This window comes from Larimichthys crocea, chromosome I (assembly GCF_000972845.2).
Source record: "Larimichthys crocea isolate SSNF chromosome I, L_crocea_2.0, whole genome shotgun sequence".
Lineage (NCBI taxonomy): Eukaryota > Metazoa > Chordata > Actinopteri > Sciaenidae > Larimichthys > Larimichthys crocea.
In genome coordinates, this window is record NC_040011.1 from 34573459 (window position 1) to 34595862 (window position 22404).

Here is a 22404-nt window from a genome sequence, read left to right on the forward strand (position 1 = left end):
TCATGTCAGGTGTGACTGTTGAATTAGTCATTTGGTAGACTAAGAGAGAGAGACAGCAGCTGATCCCAAGTGTAAGAGAGAGGACAGAGACCAGTAACACTGAGAGTGTCTCAGAAAAACACCTGTGTATGTTATGTGTGAGCCTGCATTTGTATATGTGCACGTACATGTATGCATGCACATACGTGTTGATTACATTTGATTTTCAATCTACCCACAGATAAGCTGGTGTGCCATTTTCAGATTAAGCTGAGAGAGCATGGAAAATGTGGCAGCATAAGAAAACAGTGATATAAAAATAAATAAATAAATAAATAATAATAAAAATAGACTTTTGAGATGTTGAAAAGGCAGAAGTACAGAGGGTGGGATAATAAAAACAATTAAATCAAACTGATGAGAGACAGAGCGGATGTTTATGCCTACTTAATAACAATTGGACGCAGCTCAACAGAGACAAAAAATTTGCTTTAAATGGATTCGGTAATGACAGCACGAATACTAGAAATACATCAAGACAGGTGCAGGTTGCAGAGAGAAAGCTTTGATGTGTTTTGGTAGATTGTGTGTTGTGTGCGCTCCTACACCTGGCGTTAATCATGCAATTTTGTTCTGCTCATCTCTTGAATTGCTCATCTCTTATGGCTCATAATATTCTCTGTTTTTATGGCACTGCAACAAGCCCATTATCAGAACCCCAAATCATATTACATCTCGTATCAGCAGGGAGAGACGAAGAAGATATTGATATTTTTGTTGCTTAAAAATAAGTAGTAGGACACATGGACATATGCTGTGGGGGTGATGAAAAACAGATGCGCTTGTGGTATTGAATGTTTCGTATTGATTGAAAGGGGTGATAAATGATGACAACATGCAAAGGATGATGGAACATGTGTCGGTAGGTGCCCACAGGAATACTTTTTGGTCTTAACTGAGTGACAGAAAAGAGATGAAAAATAATAAGAGAGAGGATAAGCAATTAGACCTTTACACAGCAGCATACAGCTTCCCTGTCAACTTTTTATTAGCATTTTGTCATTACTGATCTATTGTAATTGAACAAGAGGAATAATGATAATTATAAATTAATAGCAAACTACATATATAAATAAGAGCAAAATAAAACAAAATACGGAAGCAGGGTCACTAAAGAAGGATACAGAGAAACAAAAGAAGGAAGGGACAAGGAAAGAAAACAAGGAAAATAACAAAGAAAGGAGATATATCTAAGAAACAGAACAAGGACAAAGGGAAAAAAGAAGGAAAAAAGAAATGAAATTTTGCCCTTTCTCTTCCCTTGATTGCTATCTGGTCTTTTTGTGGTTTCCTCTTGTCTCCTCTGAGATTCAAACCCAGGTCACTACAAGAGAGTTCAATCAATCAACACACAGGACAGAGCCACAATACATTTATCAAATGACTGGACATCAGTGTACCGCAGTATTTTAACGCTTGTCAATAACAATGCAAAAATTGCATCACCTACAAAATATTGAACTCAGTAGAAAGAGTTTTTGGTGCAGGGCTGTAATTCTGTCTCTGTAAATAGGTGATTGCAATTTTGATGGCTGAGCAATGAATCTATATTTGGAAATGGGATTTTGTGTCTGTGTGTGAGTTGCAGAGAGAGAGAAGTGGAGAGAAGAAACAATGAAAACAGAGACTGAACATATACTGAATGCATTTGTAGGAATTCCCCATAATCTAATGTCATTTAAACATAAAGTGGACATACATAATACAGTAATAAAATAGTAAGTAATATATGTAGTACTATAATCTACAGTACAAGAGCGGGACTGTGCTCATATATAGATAAGTAATCATTCAGAGTGGATGCCTCTCTGCACACAGTGTACATCAGGGTTGATTGTCCCAGGTGAAAAGATGTTAGGGAATAATAAATATCACAGCAGCTCCTTTATAGCCTTTTGAGATTTCCATTTTGCACAAAATCTCTTTTATTCAGACCGCATGCGTCTGCTGCCAGTGGCCAGCATTTCGTTCTTGGTAGAGAAGATCAGCTCTTGTCACTATTGCGCTGATAAAAGAGAAACCCATGGGGTTTGCAGTCGTCACACAGCAGTAGTCCTGATCTAGGATGACCATCTCATTTAACTGAAGGGTGAAATGGATCAGCCTTATCAGCACCGCAGATGGGATAAATGAAGGAGGCAGAGCCATCCCAGTAGTGGGAAGAGGTTTACAGGGGGGTTTGCAGGGTTAAGATTTACTATACTCTTTCACATGGTTTAGTAGTGTTTGTGTGGCATGGGAACTGCTATTGAATCTGATGTGTTAGTGTGCATGCAGAGAGTAGAGGCATCCTGTGGGTACTTAATATTGAACACAGCAGGTTTAGAGAGTGGCAAATGTTGGGATCTCAATGATGTCTGTATGGGGTGTGAAGTGTGTATGTATGTGTTTCTGTGTGTGTGTGCATCAATGTGCATTTGTGTGTCCTGGCATATTTTTATGCAATTATAAAATGTTCCCTCCGTGTGGTGGCATGTTTAATGCTCCTTGTGCAGCACCACCTTGTAACACATTCTCCCATATGGTGCATGTTCACGTACTCTGATGATTGTTTAGCATCTAGTTATTCTGCATTATGTTGATGTGAGAGCAATCAGCGGTTAAGTACATTCATGAATTGCAACAGCTGCTGTTTGTCTGGATGGTTGTGTTTTTAGATTTTTCATCTTTGAAAACCAAAATCACAGGGGCCCTGCAAAAAGAATAAACACTGAATTACCTTGGGAAATAAACAGATGCTTTGTCAATTTTATTGTTTTATTGATGCTTTGTCAATTTTTTTTAAAGTGTTCAGTAAAATACAACTCAAACATGTGTCTTCAGCCTGATTACCTGAAACAAAAACGGATTTTGCGAATGTTGGCAAATGCAAGTGAACTCAATAACTTGACAAATACAACCAGTAAAAATGTTGGATGTAAACAATGATTCAAAATACAAAAATCAGCTTTGGACATGATTTATGAGATGAGTATTGAATCCCAGACAGGCAAGTGAAAAGAGAAAGTGAAAAGTTTTGTCACAATATCTTTCTAAATATGTGTGTAAGATGTTTTACCCAGGTGGAAAAAATGTTTTGCCAGGATAGTTTTTTGTTTTTCTTGTAATAATCATCTCCAGCCAGAAGAGGGTGATGTGCACCACTATCCCCTGTTGTAAATAGGACTAAATGTCATCATCATGTTTTTTTCCAGGTAAGTTTTAATTTCTCATCGGCGTGATTTAGAAAAAAACAGTGATTTAGAAAAAAAGTGTGTGGGATGTAGTGGCTTGTAGTGATGTAATTGCAGATTGCACCCCTCCCATTTTATCCTCTAATGCAAAACACATAAAGCACTATATAGAGAAAATTTTGTTTTTTCCAATCAGGGCTATTTTAGAAATATTGATTAAAAAGGCTTATTCTAAAGTAACAATTTGGCAATTATACACTAATGAAAACATAGTTATGAATATCAGTTCCATTTCTGTAAATACGCTCCCCTAATTTTACACTTTGGACCACTGGATATTTAAGTCAACCCATGAGAGAAAACAACTTAGATCAGACTGAAAATGGATGACCAAAATGTTTTCTTCTCACTTGTGATCAGGGCTTCCACAGAGATGCACTCTATTCAAGACATTATAGTTAGCACTCAGTCACACACAATGTGATTTTACAATTAACATTGGATGCAAATATAACTTTTCTCTATTTACAGGTTAATCTCCACATGGTATCTGCAAAGCTGCAATAGTTTTGCTATCTTAACAATAGATCATATGGCAATGTGTAATATGAAAGGTGACTTTATCACCTGAATGTAATGATTTACTCTCATCAGGCCTTTTTTGTTTCTGTACACTGTCCGTCTAGCTCCAAAAGACAGACAGATAAAGGTAGGAGTTGGTGGAGACCAAAACAGAGTTAAAAGGAGAGTGACTATTATACATAGAACAGTTTGAAAGTAAATGTTGCTGTATTTCCTTGAATCTTTAAATAGGATCCAGCATATTCACCAAATCAACATTATATATATTGTGATAATGCCACATCAATACTGTGTTTACAGCTTGTTGAGCTGCCCCCAAATGTGCTCAAATCTGTAAATATTTTCTATAGAAACAACAGATTCAAATATACTAATATCTCTTTAACCTTCAATGATCAATCAGTACCTAGTTTACAAAATAAAACATATATCTTACTATATCCTCCATCTTCTCACTTTCAGATTGGACAGATCCTGCGAAGCCCTTTCATGAAGTTCGTAGCCCATGCTGTTTCCTTCACCGTCTTCTTGGGTCTGCTAGTCATCAATGCATCTGACCGTTTTGAAGGTGTCAAGAACCTGCCCAATGAGACCATCACAGACCATCCACGACAGGTGTTCAGGGTCAAAACCACCCAGTTTTCCTGGACAGAGATGTTGATCATGAAGTGGGTGTTGGGTGAGTTGCCTTGTCACACATGTGGTGCGCACGCATTGTGGTGGTGTTCTACAAAGGGTACAGCCAATTAAAATGTCCATAGATGTTTGCTGCTGTAGTTGCTGTCAAAGAAGATTCTCCATCATGAGAAGAAAAAACCTTGATATGGCACAGATGGGAGTCAGGGCCAAACAGTTCCTTTATAAATTTACTTTTGAATCAGTATGGATTAACTTGCGAATAAAAAGAGTTCGTGGTAATGTTTCCACAAAGGTTTGAAGAGTTTGTGGTCTCGATGCAAACTGAATTAATGCCATACCATTAATCATACCAACCAAGTGGATGAAAGCCTGTGTTCTGACAATACAACAATTCATTCTTTTTTTTATCTTTCAAAGATCATATTCAAGTTTCCTGGTTGGATGTGACACAGGGCAGACTGTGAAGCAATTGCTGTGCTCTGTCCTAATGAAAAACTGATTAGAACTTGGAGGTTGACCTGAGAGGTGGTGCTGAGAAAATATTGAAGAAAGAAAAGGAAATGGAAGAAAGATGGGAGCAGTTGAGGAAGACAGCGGAAAGTAAAGAAAAGGGTGGAGTACATGGCATACAAGAAGGCAGGGGAAAAGACAGGGTTGACGGAAAGACAAAGACAAACTCAACAGAGAAATAGCCCATGGCAATATCTGTCAGACCTCAGCTGCTTCCCATCTGTTGATGTTCTTCCTTTTATCACACACACACTCATATAATAACATTATGTGAGTGGTTTGTGTATGTGGTTGGTGCACACATGGTTCTGTTTTTATTTGTTTACTTGCAATGGCACCATTCTTTTCCCATCCGTGGTAATTTTTGGCAGCAGGTGCTCATGTGTGTGCATGTTTGTGTTTGTGCACTGAGTGGTGGCTTAGGTAGAGCAGGATAATTGTAATTCCAGCAGCATGATTTGAAAGCCCAGTAATTGTTATAGAGTTGATCCTGATGAGGGAGCTTTTTCAGTAAACAATTTTCTCCTTGTTTTGTGTCCAAATAGAGACAACTTAATTCCTCCTACAAAACCACTCTGAGTATGCACGTGTTTGTGCACCTGCTCTATAAGTGGGGTTGTTTTAGTGGTTGAGTATGAATTATAAGCTTTGTCAACATGAGTTTGTGTGTCTTCCATCTTTCCACAATGTATTCATGTATTTATTTGTGTGTCCTCCTTACTCAGGTATGATTTGGTCAGAATGTAAGGAGATCTGGAGTGATGGGCCCAGAGAGTACATCATGCATCTGTGGAACGTTCTGGACTTTGGCATGTTGTCCATCTTTGTGGCGTCCTTCACAGCACGCTTCATGGCATTCCTCAAGGCGTCCAAAGCCCAGCAGTATGTGGACATGCACGTACCAGACGAAGACCTCAGCAACGCCTCGCTGCCTGACGAAGTCGCCTACTTTACTTACGGTAAGCAGTTGAATATAACTCATGACAGTAATGTAAGCAATATTACATTTAAAGGTTTTGAATATTATTTGTTTTTCTTTAGTTATTTACTTTTCCCAAAGATCAGGGTTAGGGTTATATGATGCTCTATTCTTTGCGCTATTGTGTTATTATCTATTCATGAAAAATATCCAATTTCTTTTAACTTTAGCCTAAAAAAGTGTTTCTTTTGTAGCAAAACATGTTAAACTGCCTCATTTTTTATCTACCAAACTATTTCCCCCAGGACAGGACAATTTGACAGCTTTCATGTGGTGCTTGAATCATTGTTATGCTACATCAGTGACTGATAAGAAGGAGCCGATGAGTGTTTGTGTAAAAATGTCATGAATAACTAAAAACCTGAACAGGGATACTAGAAGATGAGAATGTATTTGTCATTTAGATAAAATGTCATTCTTGTATATTTATCTCAAGATGTTCTCGCATATTTGTGCACACATTCTCCTATTTATATTCAGTGCCTTCACACTCACACACATATGAATATGCACAAGTGAAGTAAACATGTATATATTTACACAGGCAGACATGAACTACAATGATGAGCAACAATTATTTTGTAAATCAGAAAACCCAGACAAATTTTTGATACCAGCCTTTTTTTCAGCCAATTGCTTCTACCTTTTTTGGAAAAACAGTGTCATGACATAAAAAAATAAAAATAAAATAAAATAAAAAAACTGAACATTATTGCTGAAAATTTTACTTCACTTCCAGAAATTACTACATATTAATATCCCAACATATTAAAACACTGTGGCAGACAGTGGCCCACTGGACTATACATTTCTTAGTGGTATACTAAGGGAACCTTCATCAGTGCTGTCCTCTGGTGGTCTGACTCTGTCATGACATGTCACTAAATGGATGTTGACATATGCTATTTTACTGCAGTGTCTGTTATGATCTCCATAAATTGTCCTCCATATCTGCACTGACGAGATAAAGTACTCCTTGTCCTAAAAATTCTAATTATTTTAAAATAATTATATAGTATATAGTAATTATAACTGTTAATTTCTTTTTCTCTGTTTGTGGTCTTTGTGGAATTTAATTCACCTCTTTTGCATATCATTTTTCCATCTTGCTCCTCTCCATCCACATGTCTGACCGTGCCTCTTTTGCTGCCCCTCGTCCTTGTTCTTTCTCTCTGTCTGGACTTCTCCTTGGATACACTATCCCTTTATCCCTTCTCTTTGTTGTCCACTCGTCTTATACCGATTGCTTTCCCCCCTCCCTCGCCCTGTTCTCTCCAGCATATCCCCATCCTCACATAATCCATCTTCTTATCGTACCTTCTCCTCTATCAAAGTACATGTTCCTAAAAGCCAAGTTTATGCTCTTGAGGAATATCTCTTGCAAAATTTAGATCCCGCTATAACAACAGCTTTGCTCTGTACATAACCAGAAAAAAATTATGTGCAGCTGCTTACAACATCTATATCCATCAATATCCTATTTCATAATAGGATATTGTGGCATAATACAAATTCTGCGATATCCTCAAATGCAAAAAATGATATGATATATTATTTATGATATCTGGTTTGCCACTATATTGGCTCATTCAGCTGACACATTAACAGTCTTTCTCTTTCTTCTCCTCCAGCAAGGAACAAGTGGCGCCCCTCAGACCCCCAGATTATCTCAGAAGGCCTGTATGCCATCGCTGTGGTGCTGAGTTTCTCACGCATTGCCTACATCCTGCCAGCAAACGAGAGCTTCGGCCCACTGCAGATCTCACTGGGGCGCACAGTCAAAGACATCTTCAAGTTCATGGTCATCTTCATCATGGTGTTTGTGGCATTCATGATTGGCATGTTCAACCTGTACTCATACTACCTGGGAGCCAAGTACAATCCTGCCTTCACCACGTGAGTAATGCCTGGCACCGACAGTGTTTTGGTAAATGGGTGTGACTGTGTGATCACATTGTGGTTGTGTTTAAACATACAGTATCTATGTGCTTTCAAAAAGACAAACAGTGTAGCTACATGTTGGCCCTGCTCTGGTCATTTATCAGAGTTGACTGCAAAAAACAAATTGAGTTCATGTCAATAGTATTTGATTTGAGACGGATGTTGGTATAATTTCTAGAACAAGGAAATCCCCAGGACAATATAAATCATCACATATCCTCCGTGATGAGACTGTTTGCTGGGTTCATTAAATTCATGGTGCTTTATCAGTGGCAGAGATCGAACTTCCCTCAGGCCTGACAATCAAGCTATTTGGTTAAATGTAATAAGCAGAATAAGGAATGGGGTGGCTCACTTACTAAAATCTTTAACTACCACGAGTGAATTGTGGTTTTATCTCACACTTTAACAAAGTTATGGGTAGTAAATTGAGCTTTTCCCCAGCACTATTTTGTGTTTACTGTATGGTAAAGGAGACGTCCACTCTGCTGTATCTCTCCCATAAACACTATTTATGACTAACATTTAAAGGGAATTGCATGAATATTGGTATAATTTAAAGTGTGTAATGAAAAAGAAAAATATCCTTGATTTAACATGCAGCTTATAATGAGGCGATAAAACTTATATTACGACAACTATCCACTAAAAAAAGATTAAAATCCATTTTAGATCGATATAGAAGTGGAAGTAACGAGAACAAAAAGAACATTTTGGAGATTCTGGAGGAAATTTTGGAGGAAATTTGACAGTGCCTGAAAAGTTTTTGATAGCAGTCCAAATTATTTGATAAACTTTCTCTGAGGAACAAGACCTTTCCTATCATTTAATGAAGTACCAGGGTGTAGTCAGTAAATGTTATCAACCAGCTCTGATCTGAGGCAGGATTTAACACACCAAGAAAGTGCTTGTTAATGGAGATCATTGTCAGCCATCTGTGTGTAACCAAGGCTAGTATGCAGACTGAGGTTGATGTTCACATTTTTTCTAAGTCTATCTTTATATAACAGTCACTTGCAATAGATAAATGACCATGAAGCAATCTCGTCTAGTGCTATTGTTGTAATTGATAACTGAAAATTATCCAACTGAAATACAGAGGTGGTCATAACAACACTCACACAGTACTCTAAATGCACTGTGCTCAAGTGCTGCATATAACTTCATCACCAGGGTCATCTGTTTCAAAGGGTCAAGTGCACATTTTAACTGAAGTGTTAGATTGCACTTAAAGGCTGTGGTGCATAAAACCAACCAGACAATGCCTTAAATATGTTTATACTGATGTAGATATGATTATACTCATCAGCAATAAGCAATTCAAATCTGTTAATTTTACAGACAAGTTGTTGTATCATATATATTATATACCAACCTACTTGTATAGCAATCAAGTCCTGCAAGACATCAGTCTGAATAAACTGCCTTCATTTTAGTTTATCCGTGTGTCTGCATGCTCATCCTTTTACATCATCTGCAGAGAGATGCCAGGTTTTTTTATTGTCATTGCCTCATATTTGTAGGAAAGTTGTCCATCTTTGGCTGCTGACAGAATCTTTCAGCATCTCTGTTTGTCATCATTCATGTCAAAATGAAAACTCTCTCTGAGGTCTCTTGCAGTCACATATCATTATTCATTTTCTCAGAGGTAGACGTCTGCAGGTTTAAACAGATGACATTACACCTTTTCTGCTCAATACAATAGAGCAAAATATGCTTTACAAATGAGTCTGTGAGTACCTTATCATACGCTGTTGTTGTTTGTTACTAACCATTTGGTATGTTCAGGTTCATACTTCCTAGTTGCAAGAGAACCTGGACTAAAGAGATCTCAAGTATCTCTGTCTTCTTGCTCGGTAATCAGTCATCCCAACTGGTTAGAGCAAGTTCAAAACCAATACAGTACCAGTACATAGTGGAGCATGATGGTCTGGTTTATCCTATAAGAATATAAGATCATTTATCTTACTGAGCATTCATATCAGCAAAGAGTATTTTAAAAAGTCCAGAGTGTCTCTTGAATTCTTTCCTTTAAGTAAATTTTGTATTAGCAGACTTTCCATGACAAACTGCTGCCAGATGTCGACATCTGTCTCCTCATAAGCATAAACCTTGAGCTGTTGGTTTATTTGCCGGTGCCGGTTTGGAGCACTCTCAGTAAAGCACACAGTACTTTGATGCACCACAGACCTGCCTTTTAAGATTCTTTGGTCCAGTTATTTGGCTCGTATTTAAGTTTCCTTTTCCAGAATAGACCCAAAGTAAAGGGTTAAATCTGATAAAGTTAGAATTCATGGTAGCACTGAAAAACACCACTTTTGTTTTTTAGTTGTTTTGACCAGTTGTACAATGATTTTTCATTCAGTTTTGCTACCAGACTTTACCCTGCCAGACTGCTTGTCTGTCTGTCTGCTTGCCCATTATCCTTATCTAGTAAGACTCCTGTCTGTCCACCTGCCTGCACTTGGTCCATATATATATATATATATATCTTATATATATATCTTATGTATATATATATATATATGTCTTATGTCTCTTAGCCTATGATCATGGTCCATTTACACACCTTTGTTTAGCATATTACATATTACATACCTACAGCTGATGAAAAATAGATGGGATCATAAACTAGGTGCAATAACACCATATATGTTATGTGTACCCTCAGTTATCTGTTTGCAAATTCCTATCACATATGAAGTATGTGAAGCCTGGGAGCAATTTACAAGTTTATGACTTGCTGAGCATTCACCTTTAGATCGAATAACTGCTGATAAAAGGTGTGCAATTGGACTTGCCCTACACCTCTGTGCTGTGCATATACAGAAGCTCTTCTGCAGATCCCCAGCACATGGGTCTTAGGAGCTGTGAGTTCTGCTTGGTTGCCCTCATGGAGCTAAAGGTCTTGGCAACGTGACTAGCAGACAGACAGAGCAAGTGCCATGTAACGGAATTAACGGTTCATAACGTCAGATGGACAGATAGAAACAGAGTCTAATGGAGTTGAAATGGCTAGTCAGAGAGATTGTAGTTACAATCAGAGAGTCATAATGAAGACTTCTCAGAAAGCAAAGTATGAAAATAGGAAGAAAAAAAAAAGATCCCAGGCCCTATAGTTAGAAGTACCTCATCATCACCACTGCACACTCATTTCTATGATTAGTGTACAATCCAACTCTGTTTTAAAAAACAGTGTTAACACAGACATGTTAAAAATATAAACTACTGCTGCTCTCCTCTGACTGCATTTCGTGTTTGTTTGTTTTTTTGCAAGAAATGCCTCTGAATTTCTGCTTTTTAAAAAAAGTCACAATAGTGTTCCTCTGACAGTGTTTCAGTTGTCTCTTCTGGTGGTAGGAGCTGTAGTGTTTTTAGCGTGACAGAAACCCCTTTAAATTGAGTTGTTGTTGTCAGTCTGGCCACCAGGTGTCAGTCTGGGTTTAAATCTCTACCTATCTGTATAATTGTTGACAAGTGCCTGGACTGATCCGTCCAGAGAGACAGTAATGCATTTATTTTTGTACTGTGTCGAATTTTTGTTGTATCAACCCTTTTGTGCAATTTAAAAAACTAATTTTTTAGAATTCCATTCTCTGCAACGCAATGCATTTTTGTGTTACTTTTGTCTCTGTGCATGTTTGTTTCTTAGTCCCACGCAATTTATTTAATAGGTGTGACTGTGATGTGTTTGGTAATAGCCTTGCCTATTCTGCACATAAATTGTGAACAGTCTGTCTTTTCTGTCTGTCATCTAGCAGAGAACATATGCCTGTATGGATGTATATGTGCATGTGTGTGGGGGGGTCTGTGTGACTTATCTGACAGGGCATGTTGGTAGGAGGGCAGAAGAAAAGGCTGGTCTGATTGCTCTGATAAAGGAAGATCAGGAGGGAGCCAGGTGGAGGTAGTAATCATACCCCAGGAGGGGCAACTCAGGAAATAGGGAGGGATATTAGGAGTCAGGCAGAGGATATCACTGTCTCTCTCACACATAGATTCTCACTCACTCAACTCACATACATATAAAATCACTAGTGGATAGAGCTTAATGAAGACTGAGCAGTAATAGCCACATATACCCTCTCCCCAGAGGCACGAAGTGTCAGCTATCTGACTCACGCGCTTAAAAAAAGCTCTTTGTTGAATGCCCACATAAAAATGTTCTCAAACGTGCAAATACACTTAAGCATGGACACACACACAAGTGGCATGCACATATACGCACATTCACACATCCTCACTCTCATTGTTTGCTTTTTTTGCATATGCTATAACAGGTGGTTAGGTGGGCAAATAAACAATTATGTACAGATCAATTCACACACGCGCTTATCAGGATTCTGATTTGGAGATGCTGGTGGTGCGGTGGACCTGTCTCCATGTTCTAGTCAATCATGCATGATAACACTGTACAGAGAGAGAGAGACAGATGAGAGAAAGGGCAGGCGAGGTAAAGACATTAAAAAATGATAAAATAGAATTTTTTTTTTTGAAATAGTTAGAGGTCAGAGGTGTGTATTTGTGCAAAACAAAAACACAGCAGGAAGGGTAAGAATGTTGAACAAAAAAACAAAACAATGATTATACTGATGCTGAAGTGAAACGGTGGAAATAATGGTATAAATATGGTATATAATAGATGCAGCACAATCATAAGGATGGCTAATGGCAATGCAACAAAGTAAAGTAATGAGTTTAAGTCCACTGGGAAGTGGAGGGAATGGGGGATGAGAGGGGGAGATGCAGATGCAGAGGAGGGTCTTTATGGCTTAGCTGTTTGTTCAGACAAAATGTGGTAGACCAGCTAAGTTGTATAGTCAAAGGAGGGAAAAAAAGGAAAGCGGGTGAGGGAGAATGAGAGAAGGTCAAACAGGCTGAGCAGCATACATTAACACAGGCTTAGCACAGATTGCAGACATTTTCCCAGTAACCATTTGAAAAGGTGGGAAGAAATCATAGAATAACTCAAGTATACAAATTTTGTCAGCTGTTCTTTTTAAGCGATTAGATTATACTTTATTTATCCCACAACGGGGAAATGTACTTGTTACAGCAGCAGAAAGTGTAATATACACTACAGAAGTAGAATCAAATAAAAGGGCAAATTAAATTAAACAGACAGAAATATCTTTAACCTACACAATAAACACGGAAAACAATCAACCTTCAAAACACTGAGGATAGAAGTGGCATGATATATAAAAAGAGTATTGTAATGTAAAGTGACCATAGTGTAAGAAATAGTACAAAGGAAAGTGACCATAATATAAATAATATTACAATAGTAAGTTACCATGGTATAAATAATAACTGCAAGGTATAAATGAAATAAAATAGAAAATGGATGTAATGGGACATGAACAGGAGACTACAACATGATCAGGTGGTGCAGGGATGAAGGACCTAATCATTATTACTTGTTCTTTTAGCTGCTGTTTACATGCAATAATGTGCTATTTTATGTTCAGCTCAGTTAGAGTCATTAGGTTGCTTTAGCAACATGGCTCTTTTTTTCATACCAGTCAAACATGAGTGAATTGAAAGACACAATGAAATATCAGATTATAGCCAAGGACAAAACGATGTAATGTAAATGCAAATGTAGAGAAGCAGAAAGGGAGGGCAAAAAGACATACAAGAAAAGAGTGTAGTGAATGGAGGACAGCACATAGAAACGTAGAGATGGAGATGCTAGCTGGAATATGAAGTTGAAGCTGAAGTGTAAGTAAGAAAAAAAATGGTGTGAGTGCAGTGACCGATTGACTTGGAACAAAGTGGCAAGACTGGGATCCTGGTGAAAGAGACACAGTCTGAAAAGGAGTATATCAGGTGGCTCAGAGAGCAGAAAGTGAAAGAGATGGTTGACACAGAGTCAGGGGAAGCAAACTAGACAATTTATTAGCTCTGAAGGCAATGCTGATGTGTCGTTGAATGGGACAAACAATTACAATTAAGGCTATACAGTGAGAACAGACAGACAATTATAACAGAGAAAAAGAATGATTCATACAGTGTGACCAGCAAGGGCTTTTAAATATCAATGCTTGGACCTGTAGCTTTAAAGTTTATGCCAGTATTTTCTGATAAAATATTCAATTATCATGATAAATGATGACAAGCATTAAATTTTCCTCTTGATATGATATCTTTCTATTTAATATATTCTTTTAGGTAAGAGTCTCTAGAGTAGCAAGATCACCTCACATATGGTTACGTAAATAAAATTCAGTAATGTTCATTAGGCATTCACATGAAAATGAATAAACTATAGAAACATTAATATTTGGGTGCTCTCTAAACTCTGCACTCCTTTGGTAGCTGGTGGAACTAAGTACATTTACTCAAGTACTGTACTTAAGTACAACGTGAGGGTATTTCCACTTTGTTCATCTTTATACTTCACTAGAGGAAAATACTGTTTACTGCTCTAAATTTGTCTGATGGATTTCTTTCTGAAATAACCATGGTTACTTAACTTACATATTTGGATAAACAAGACAGTGGTCCAATTCATGCTTAATTCATAAGGTTTCAGAAGTTTTTTTTTTTTGGTTAATAATATTTCAGGCGTAGCTCGGGTTGATTTAGTGTTTTTGGTTTATAAAAGGCTACAAACACCACCACACAAACTCACTGCACAGTGCTTCAACATGTGGAGGAATCCAAAGCTTGCATGGCTTACTAAGCTATGATTGGACAATTGCTGTACCAAGGAAGGGTTTGATGAATAGTCTATTAGCAGTTTAGTTAGTAAATGGAAAAAAACAAATTTATTATCAAATTTGTCATTTCTCTGGCTGATATTACATAATAAATCACCCCAAATTAGTCCCAACACATTGTTTTGTGCATATTATGAAAAGATAAAAACAGCATGGCCACCAGAGAGACAGAACAGTCGAGGAGGGAACAGGCTAATTTAAAAAAGAAGTTGAGTGATTTTCAGCTTGATTCACTATGAAAACACTTAATTGCTCGTCTTGTGGTGTTGTACTCTCTCGCTTAACAAGATTTCTCTTACAACTCAGCTGAAGGCACACAACAAAACAGCCTCCTTTTGTGTTGCTCTCTCTGCATCATTTTTCATCTCGCTGTGTATCCACTCAGAGAGACACACACATCAGTTTTGTTCAGTTTGCCTTTTTTTTAATTTTGTCTCTGTGTGAAACAACACACACACACAGGCAGGCAGGCATCTCTCGGGAGCAGCATTCGTTCATTCATTAAAAGCCGAGGTGGGCAAGGCCCCTGCTGTCGCCATGGTGACAGCCCCTTTGGTGCGACGGATAGAAAGTTAAACTCAATTTAATATTTAAAGATGTTTCGTTTATGCTTGGCTGTCTGTCTGAATACCTGTATGTCGAGAGGAGAGGAGAGGAGAGGAGAGGAGAGGAGAGGAGATTGGGAAGGAGAAATTTAATATCTTGGTAATGACTGAAGGGCAGACGGAGAGAGACAGAGTAGAAGGCCATAAGAAGCTGTTCAGAAAGACTACATTAACATTTGCATTCAGCCAATGTGAGATTATTGCTGCAGATCAAACAAAGAGGAGGAATATACGTGAAGGGAGAAATAATGAAAAAATATATATATATATAAATCAAACAAATAGATTGAGTGGCATTGAAATAGCTAAAAGCTGTTGGGATGAAAGATTGAAAGAGCATGAGAGAGGGGGGGAGGGGGATGCGGAGAAAGATATAAAAGCAATGGCAATGGGAATATAATGAGAAAATGGGTGAGGGAGATAGAGAAAATGAGCGAGAGGCAGAGATGATAGCGAGAGAGAAAGAGAGAGAATAGCTAAAATAACGACACAGACAAACATAAAGCAAGAGAGACGGAGAGAGACCTCAAGCATGTCTCTGGGAGGAAGAGGTTGATTTGGGCCCGTCGGTGATTGGGTTTGGACTGCTCCTGCTGGAGCCGAGGTGACTCACCAGTCTCCCACACATACACACACACACACACACACACACCATGATGTATGTGCCATGAGTGTGTATGTGTGTGGTAGAGAGAGCGAGAGAGACTATCAGTGCAGGGGTAAGGATGTGTATGTGCGTGTGTGTGTGTGTGTGTGTGTGTGTGTGTGTGCAGTGTGTGTGTGTGCATGCAGCCTATTGGGAGCTGCCAATCTTAATAACAGATAATAACACACTGTCTATCTCTTTCTCCAGATGCCCATTGTCCCTGCTGATTCACTGTCTGTTGTACAATGTTGTTATAAAACACATACACACACAAACAGGTACAAGTTTGATATTGATTTATCTTATTCTTGGCTTGTTAAAAGTCTTCCGTTATCCAGAGCATCGAGCATCTCATTTATCTAACTAACAGGTTATTGCATAATACACACATGACCTGTACCTAAGCTGACGAGCCAAAAACAAATTCAAATTTATCAATGTTGTTGATCTCCAAGGATGCATTTTAGATTTTCAATAATTGCACTTCTTCTCTGAGACGCACCTCACAGCGATTTCAGTGAATTAAATAAGCAGAAAACGAGGTGAGAAAAACAAATGATTATGCACAGCAACACTGGCTGCCCACCAGTCAATATTATCTTCTATACGTCTATCCATATTCTATCTATATTGCAGTATGATATAGAAGTGAGAGGGTGCTTTGTATATCAGTACATGGTTGTCTCAGGTAGTGGTGTAAGGGGGTGTTCACTTCCAGTAATGCTGCCAGCACATAAATATCAGGCACATGTTTGGAAGTTGCTTTATATTAAACTTACAATCTGCCAAGGCGAACAGATGAACAGTGTATATGAATAGTCTGCTATCCGGTGAGTGTGTTTGTCCCTGAGAGCGTCTCGTTTAATGGCACATTAAAGTTGTCTGGAACAAAGCCCTCCATCAGTATCTACACTCACATCTTAGGAACAGGAAAGTCTAAATCGAGTGAGTATTTCACACGGGTGGGAAGGCGAGAAGGCTTGAAGACAGAATAATTTGATTAAAAAGATAATTGGGGTATAACATAATCGTTCCCTGTTTTGTTTCATATTTTGAAGCTACAGGAAAGTTTTATCTCGTAAGGCTATTTTGTAAGGCTCTTGAGGCTCCTGATAAGTGATGAGACATTATTTAAAAAGAGAAGGCTCAAAATAACAGGCTTTTGAGGCACGTCTACCAAAATCACATTCCTCAGCTCTCCTGATTGCACGATAGGCTGGTGGATGTGCGTGATATGAATAGTAAATGAGAAGACTGTATTGTTGATAACAGCCTTCGGTCACTGCTCGCTGATGCCTAGGCCATATATTACAGCAACATAAGAAAAAAAAACTACTTGAGAACTATTATTAATGTTTGTGAATGTGTTTCTGTTCACACGTGCGTCCAGTGCCTGATGTCACTGTAATGTGTTGCTGCTTATAGTGAAATGTGTAATGTAATGTGCATGCCTCTGCGTCCATGTTCACTGTGAACAAGATGCTTACTTCTCAAAGTAGTTATGAACAAATGTTTCTATGGTAACATCTTGTCATTTATTGTTCCTCTGGTCAGAATAAGATTAATATTACGATTAAGAAGAAGATATACTTTATTAATCCCTCAATGGGGAAATTCTTTTTTCACTCTATTTTTTATTTACATGCATTTTACACATTAGTACAACGGCATAGACATGCAAATGTGGAGAGTGATGGGCAGCCAGCCAGACCAGCGCCCAGTGAGCAGTTGGGGCGGGTCGGTGCCTTGCTCAAGGACACCTCGGCAGCTACCAGTCGACCTTCCATATTTTTGGTCCATGTGGGACTTGAACCGGCCACCCTCCGGTTCCCAAGCCAAGTCCCTATGGACTGAGCTACTCATTATACTCCCAAAATACTTCCAAACTACTGAGAGAGAGCATTAATGTAGCATCACTTTACTAAGACACTAGTGAGAAAAAACATTTTCAGGCCTTTTAAGTTTAGCGCATAGTAAACGGTAAATGAACTGTACTTATATAGCACCTTTCTATTCTTCCAACCACTCAAGACATTTTTTCACTACATATCTCATTCACCCATTCACACACATTCATACACTGATGGCACTGGCTGCCAGGTGCCAACTGCTCATCAGTTTTAGGAGCTAACCATTTATACACTTTCACACACCGATGGCGGATCCTTCGGGAGCAATTTGGGGTTCAGTATCCTGCCCAAGGACACTTCAACGTGCAGAATAGACGAGCACGTATCCAAATTATTGACATACAGGACAGCAGGGATTCCAGGCATGACATTATAAGGACATCTATCATGTTAGCAAGCAAGCACATTGTCAATACATGTTAACATGGAGAAATGGAGTCTTTTCCTTGTGAGAAAGTCTGTAGAAGAACTCATCTATTCATCTAAACTATAAATACATGATATTAATCATATATCAATCTGACCATTAATCATGCCGTTCAGCTAAAGTTCAGAAATGCACAGGGAATAGTGACTGCAGACAAGCCCAGAAGGCCAGTCTGATTAAGGGAGTATCGTTTCTAATGAACATCAACAGATTGTAATTGTAGATGCTAAACGTGACGCATGAGATAGTAAAGTGGCTCTTCAATATCTAAGTAATTACAGAGTCTCAAACCTCCATTTCTACCTGGTGAGAGCACTCCACTGTGTATGTACATGTTTTCCTAGAAAGCATTATATTTTTCAAAGAATTGTGCTAAATAGAGGCAAAGCATATTTTTAGATGTTTTGCAGCTGGGTCAGAGAGAGAGAGAACACACACAGATCTGCTCTCGAAGGTTAAGAGTATGTCTTACTTTCTTCCTCAAAGGTTAAAGCTGAAGTACCCAGAGGAGTCTCTGTTTTCGTGTGTGTGTGTGTGTGTGTGTGTGTGTGTGTGAGAGAGAGAGAGAGTGTGTGTGTGTGTGAGAGAGAGAGAGAGAGAGAGAGAGAGAGAGAAGCAGAGAGTCTGTGTATTTGTTTTTGATTTGTCTCTGTCTTTTTATGTATGCAAGTGTGTGTTTTTCTCTCCGTGCCTTTGCCTTGCTCTCTGCTTGCCAATGAGACCATGTCTCTTTGAAGGAACTTAAGTTGGAAGACGCCTACAGCTGCAGACCATGGGCCTACAGATCTTTCTTTCCCCACAGCCGCCTTCCACCTCCCGCCCCTCCAGCTATCCAAGCAGGCAGCGCCTGCCCTCCGCCCCCCCGATCTCAAGCCCATGCTTGCCACGGAATATTTAATGACAGACATGTACCTGAATGCCGATGTTAACAAGTCTTGCTGCTTTGTGCTGTCTTAGACACCAGGTCACTGTCAGAGAATGATCCCTTGGGCTGATCAGAGATTTGAGTGTGAATGTCAGGAAAAGGCTGTCTGGTGTCTCTACAATAGCTAGAAAATTTAGTTCACAATGCCATTCAAATTAAAGAGAGAGAGACAGAGGGAAATGGGATGTGTTCAAATTAGACATGACCCATCAGGTATTTCATCAGTGCCGCCTCATAAATTCCACAACATAAAAATGCATTTTGTGTGTGTTGTATGTGCATGTGTGCGTATGTTTGAGTGAAAGAGCAATTAACTAATACGGCAGGCTTTCAGGTGTGTTTTCACCGTCATGTACTGTTTTCTCACAGCCCCATTTTCTCTTTCTTTCATTACAGGGTGGAGGAGAGTTTTAAGACTCTTTTCTGGTCGATTTTTGGGCTGTCTGAAGTGATCTCAGTGGTGCTAAAGTACGACCATAAGTTCATAGAGAACATTGGCTACGTGCTGTACGGTGTCTATAATGTCACAATGGTGGTCGTCCTTCTCAACATGCTCATTGCCATGATCAACAGCTCGTACCAGGAGATAGAGGTACATAAAAAGATGTCATCTAATATAGAAAGGGTATGATATTGTCAACAAGTCAATAAGGATCATTGTTTGATCACCTCAGTGCCTGCACAGGGATTAAAGACTGAGTTGAAAATACCACCAGCTGTAACAGATCAATACAGTGACAAACAAAAACACAGAATACAAAATAAAAGCAGGTGTCATGCTGGAACTGTTGTCACCTCAAAGAAAAAATAACAATAGCATTTTTGTCAGATTTCTTTTTTTCAAACACGCTAAGAAAACAATCAATTTTGAGATATTTGGAAAAAGTCCAAATGAGATTATGTGTTATGTGATGTTTTTTTGTGACATGATTGTATAAAGGATATTACTACATGGGTTTAGGAATACTTCAGGAAACCATTGTCGGTAAACAGAGTTTGTCACTGCATCTACAAATACAAGTTAAGACTCAACCATCCAAGAAGAAAGCCATGTTAAGACAATATCTAATAATGCTTCCGACTTTTTTGGAGTCTGCAGCTCATCTGAGATGGACTGACAGAGAGTGGAAAAGTGTGCGAGTCCACATTTTTAATTGTTTTTGGAAATAATAGACACACAAGGCATCCCAACTTTTTTGGAATGACGATTGTACTTACGTGGCTTGACTTAGTTCTTAGTAGTTAGCAATTAAACTGCTAATTTGTCCTCCAGTTGTCCAAGAACAAGATCTAACTATTTTTTCTGAAAGGTGTCTGCAATATGTGTTATTTAATTATTATTATTTTTTGTCTTTACAAGTTGCTAGCCTGGCTTAGTTCAAATACACCTTCTGTTTCTGTCTGCTTGTGTCTGCAGGAAGATGCCGATGTAGAGTGGAAGTTTGCCCGGGCAAAGTTATGGCTGTCATACTTTGATGAGGGCCGCACCTTGCCGGCCCCCTTCAACCTGGTTCCCAGCCCAAAGTCCTTCTACTACCTGGTCCTCCGGATCAAGTCCTGCCTGATACACCTCTGCAAGGCTAACAGCCGTCGCCATAACAACGAGCTCGAGTTGGGAATGCTCAACTCACAGGCCAAGGTCAGTGTCAAGAACTCTCTTAACTCCTCACCTCATGAGAAATTACAAACACAAGCATAAAAAAAGGGTTATTATCTTGCATGACAGGAGGCAACAGTATTATAAAAAATGGATGATTTGATGATTTTCCGAGTTGCTTCTTTTCATCCCAGTATTATTTTCTTTTCTATGCGCTTTAGTTCAACTACTTCAAGCTAATTAGTGACAACATGCATTTTGTTTTTCTGGCCTCCGATTCAGCTTATTATTCTCAGACAGGAAAAAAGAAGCAAGTTACAACACAGAAATTTCTAATTCATCTCAAGTGTACTCTCTATCCTTTTGTGTATTTTTTCACAGTATTTTGTTGCAATGACTCACTAATTACCAGGAGTGTATCTTCTTCCCAGCTAAGTGACATTATGACTCACCTATTACAGACTACAGCTCATTAATTGCACCCACACCAATCTACACTGGACTTGGACCTTTAGGTCTGGGTCAGCTGTTTGTAGCGTGTGAATTTCTGGATTGTCAGCATATATAATATGTACAGTGTGTACATATGATGCTATATATTGTCTTGTTGTGTGTTGTGAAAGGCTTGTGGTTAAGACCTAAGAAGTACATGATGTTCCATCTGCAATGGAATGCACAATACTTAAGCTTTGTTCATTTTCACGCTTTCTCCCTGCCAAGGACTGTCTGTCTAAGTAAAATCACTGTAATGAAAAGAAAATCTTGCGTGAAAAAAATAGCATAGGCCATTTAACACAGAATCAATCTTAACGCTGGCCTTATCCACAGGCATTCCTGTCTGATTCCTCAGCTCCAATGGTTCACCTCAGCATCTCGGCTAAGCTATTAGTCAGGCCATTGGATCTGCCTTCGTCTGCTTAAATGGCCAGGCAGGTTTCGGATGGGTACAAGATGGGTTTCACCCTGCTGCCTCTGTGAGCTCTTAAAGTTCTCTGCAGCTCTGACAGTTTAACTGCAGAGCCAAGGAGGTGCAGCAAGTGATCGATACATAAGCTCACACTTGACCACAGTGCAGCAGCGAGAATGTCAAGTGAGACTTAGAGAAAACAGCAGTCTTTCCGAATCAGTATGTATTTTTTATTTTTTTTAACCTCTGTCTTTTGGTCATGCTTCTTGAGCAGGACTTCAACTGAAAAAAGCAATTATTAAAGTTAATAATGTTATTTTCAAAACAGCATATGTTCAGAAAGATAACCAGTGGTTAGTCAGTGGTTGGTGAAATACCAGTTTGTATATGATATGTTTAGGGGAAACTGGCTTAGCCTCTGGTAATACCGTTTTAATGAGAATTTGATAAAAAAAAATGTTTGTTCAGTGTGTGCGTGTGTGTATGTTTGCTTGCAAGCAATAATTGATGCTCAGGCCATTCGGTTAATATGTCTTTCATATATTTACAGTAATTAAGGCAATTAATTTCTTGCCTAAAGCAAAAAAAAAAAAAGGAATATCAGTTAGATGGACGCAGCAGAGATCAACAAAGCAGGTTATTGACAGGGACTACATCACAGAGTATGCAACAAAGAAAATTCAGCTTTGTCAGTTGATCCTAGGATGAACCTCTGCATAAAAGATTCACATGAAGCTCAAACAGTAGTTGCCATCTGGTTGTGTGGTTCATTAAAGCAGTGAGATAAAAACATGAATTT

At 38.7% G+C, this 22404-nt stretch overlaps 1 protein-coding gene and 1 long non-coding RNA gene across 3 annotated transcripts in view; one reads left to right on the forward strand and one right to left on the reverse strand.

The window, feature by feature from the left end:
* The window catches only part of trpc7b (transient receptor potential cation channel, subfamily C, member 7b), a 46220-nt gene that overhangs the window by 18153 nt on the left and 5663 nt on the right, over positions 1-22404 (forward strand). For both annotated transcript variants that reach the window (XM_019263884.2, XM_019263885.2), the window contains 5 exons: positions 4257-4473; positions 5669-5902; positions 7554-7818; positions 19498-19693; positions 20519-20740. In XM_019263884.2, the coding sequence (XP_019119429.2) occupies positions 4257-4473; positions 5669-5902; positions 7554-7818; positions 19498-19693; positions 20519-20740 (1134 nt within the window). The remainder of the gene's footprint in view (positions 1-4256; positions 4474-5668; positions 5903-7553; positions 7819-19497; positions 19694-20518; positions 20741-22404) is intronic.
* LOC113747344 (uncharacterized) lies at positions 2824-4301 on the reverse strand. Its single transcript, XR_003463586.1, has 2 exons — positions 4231-4301; positions 2824-2871 (listed from the first exon to the last, which is right to left on the reverse strand). It is a non-coding gene; the product is annotated as an uncharacterized LOC113747344 (long non-coding RNA).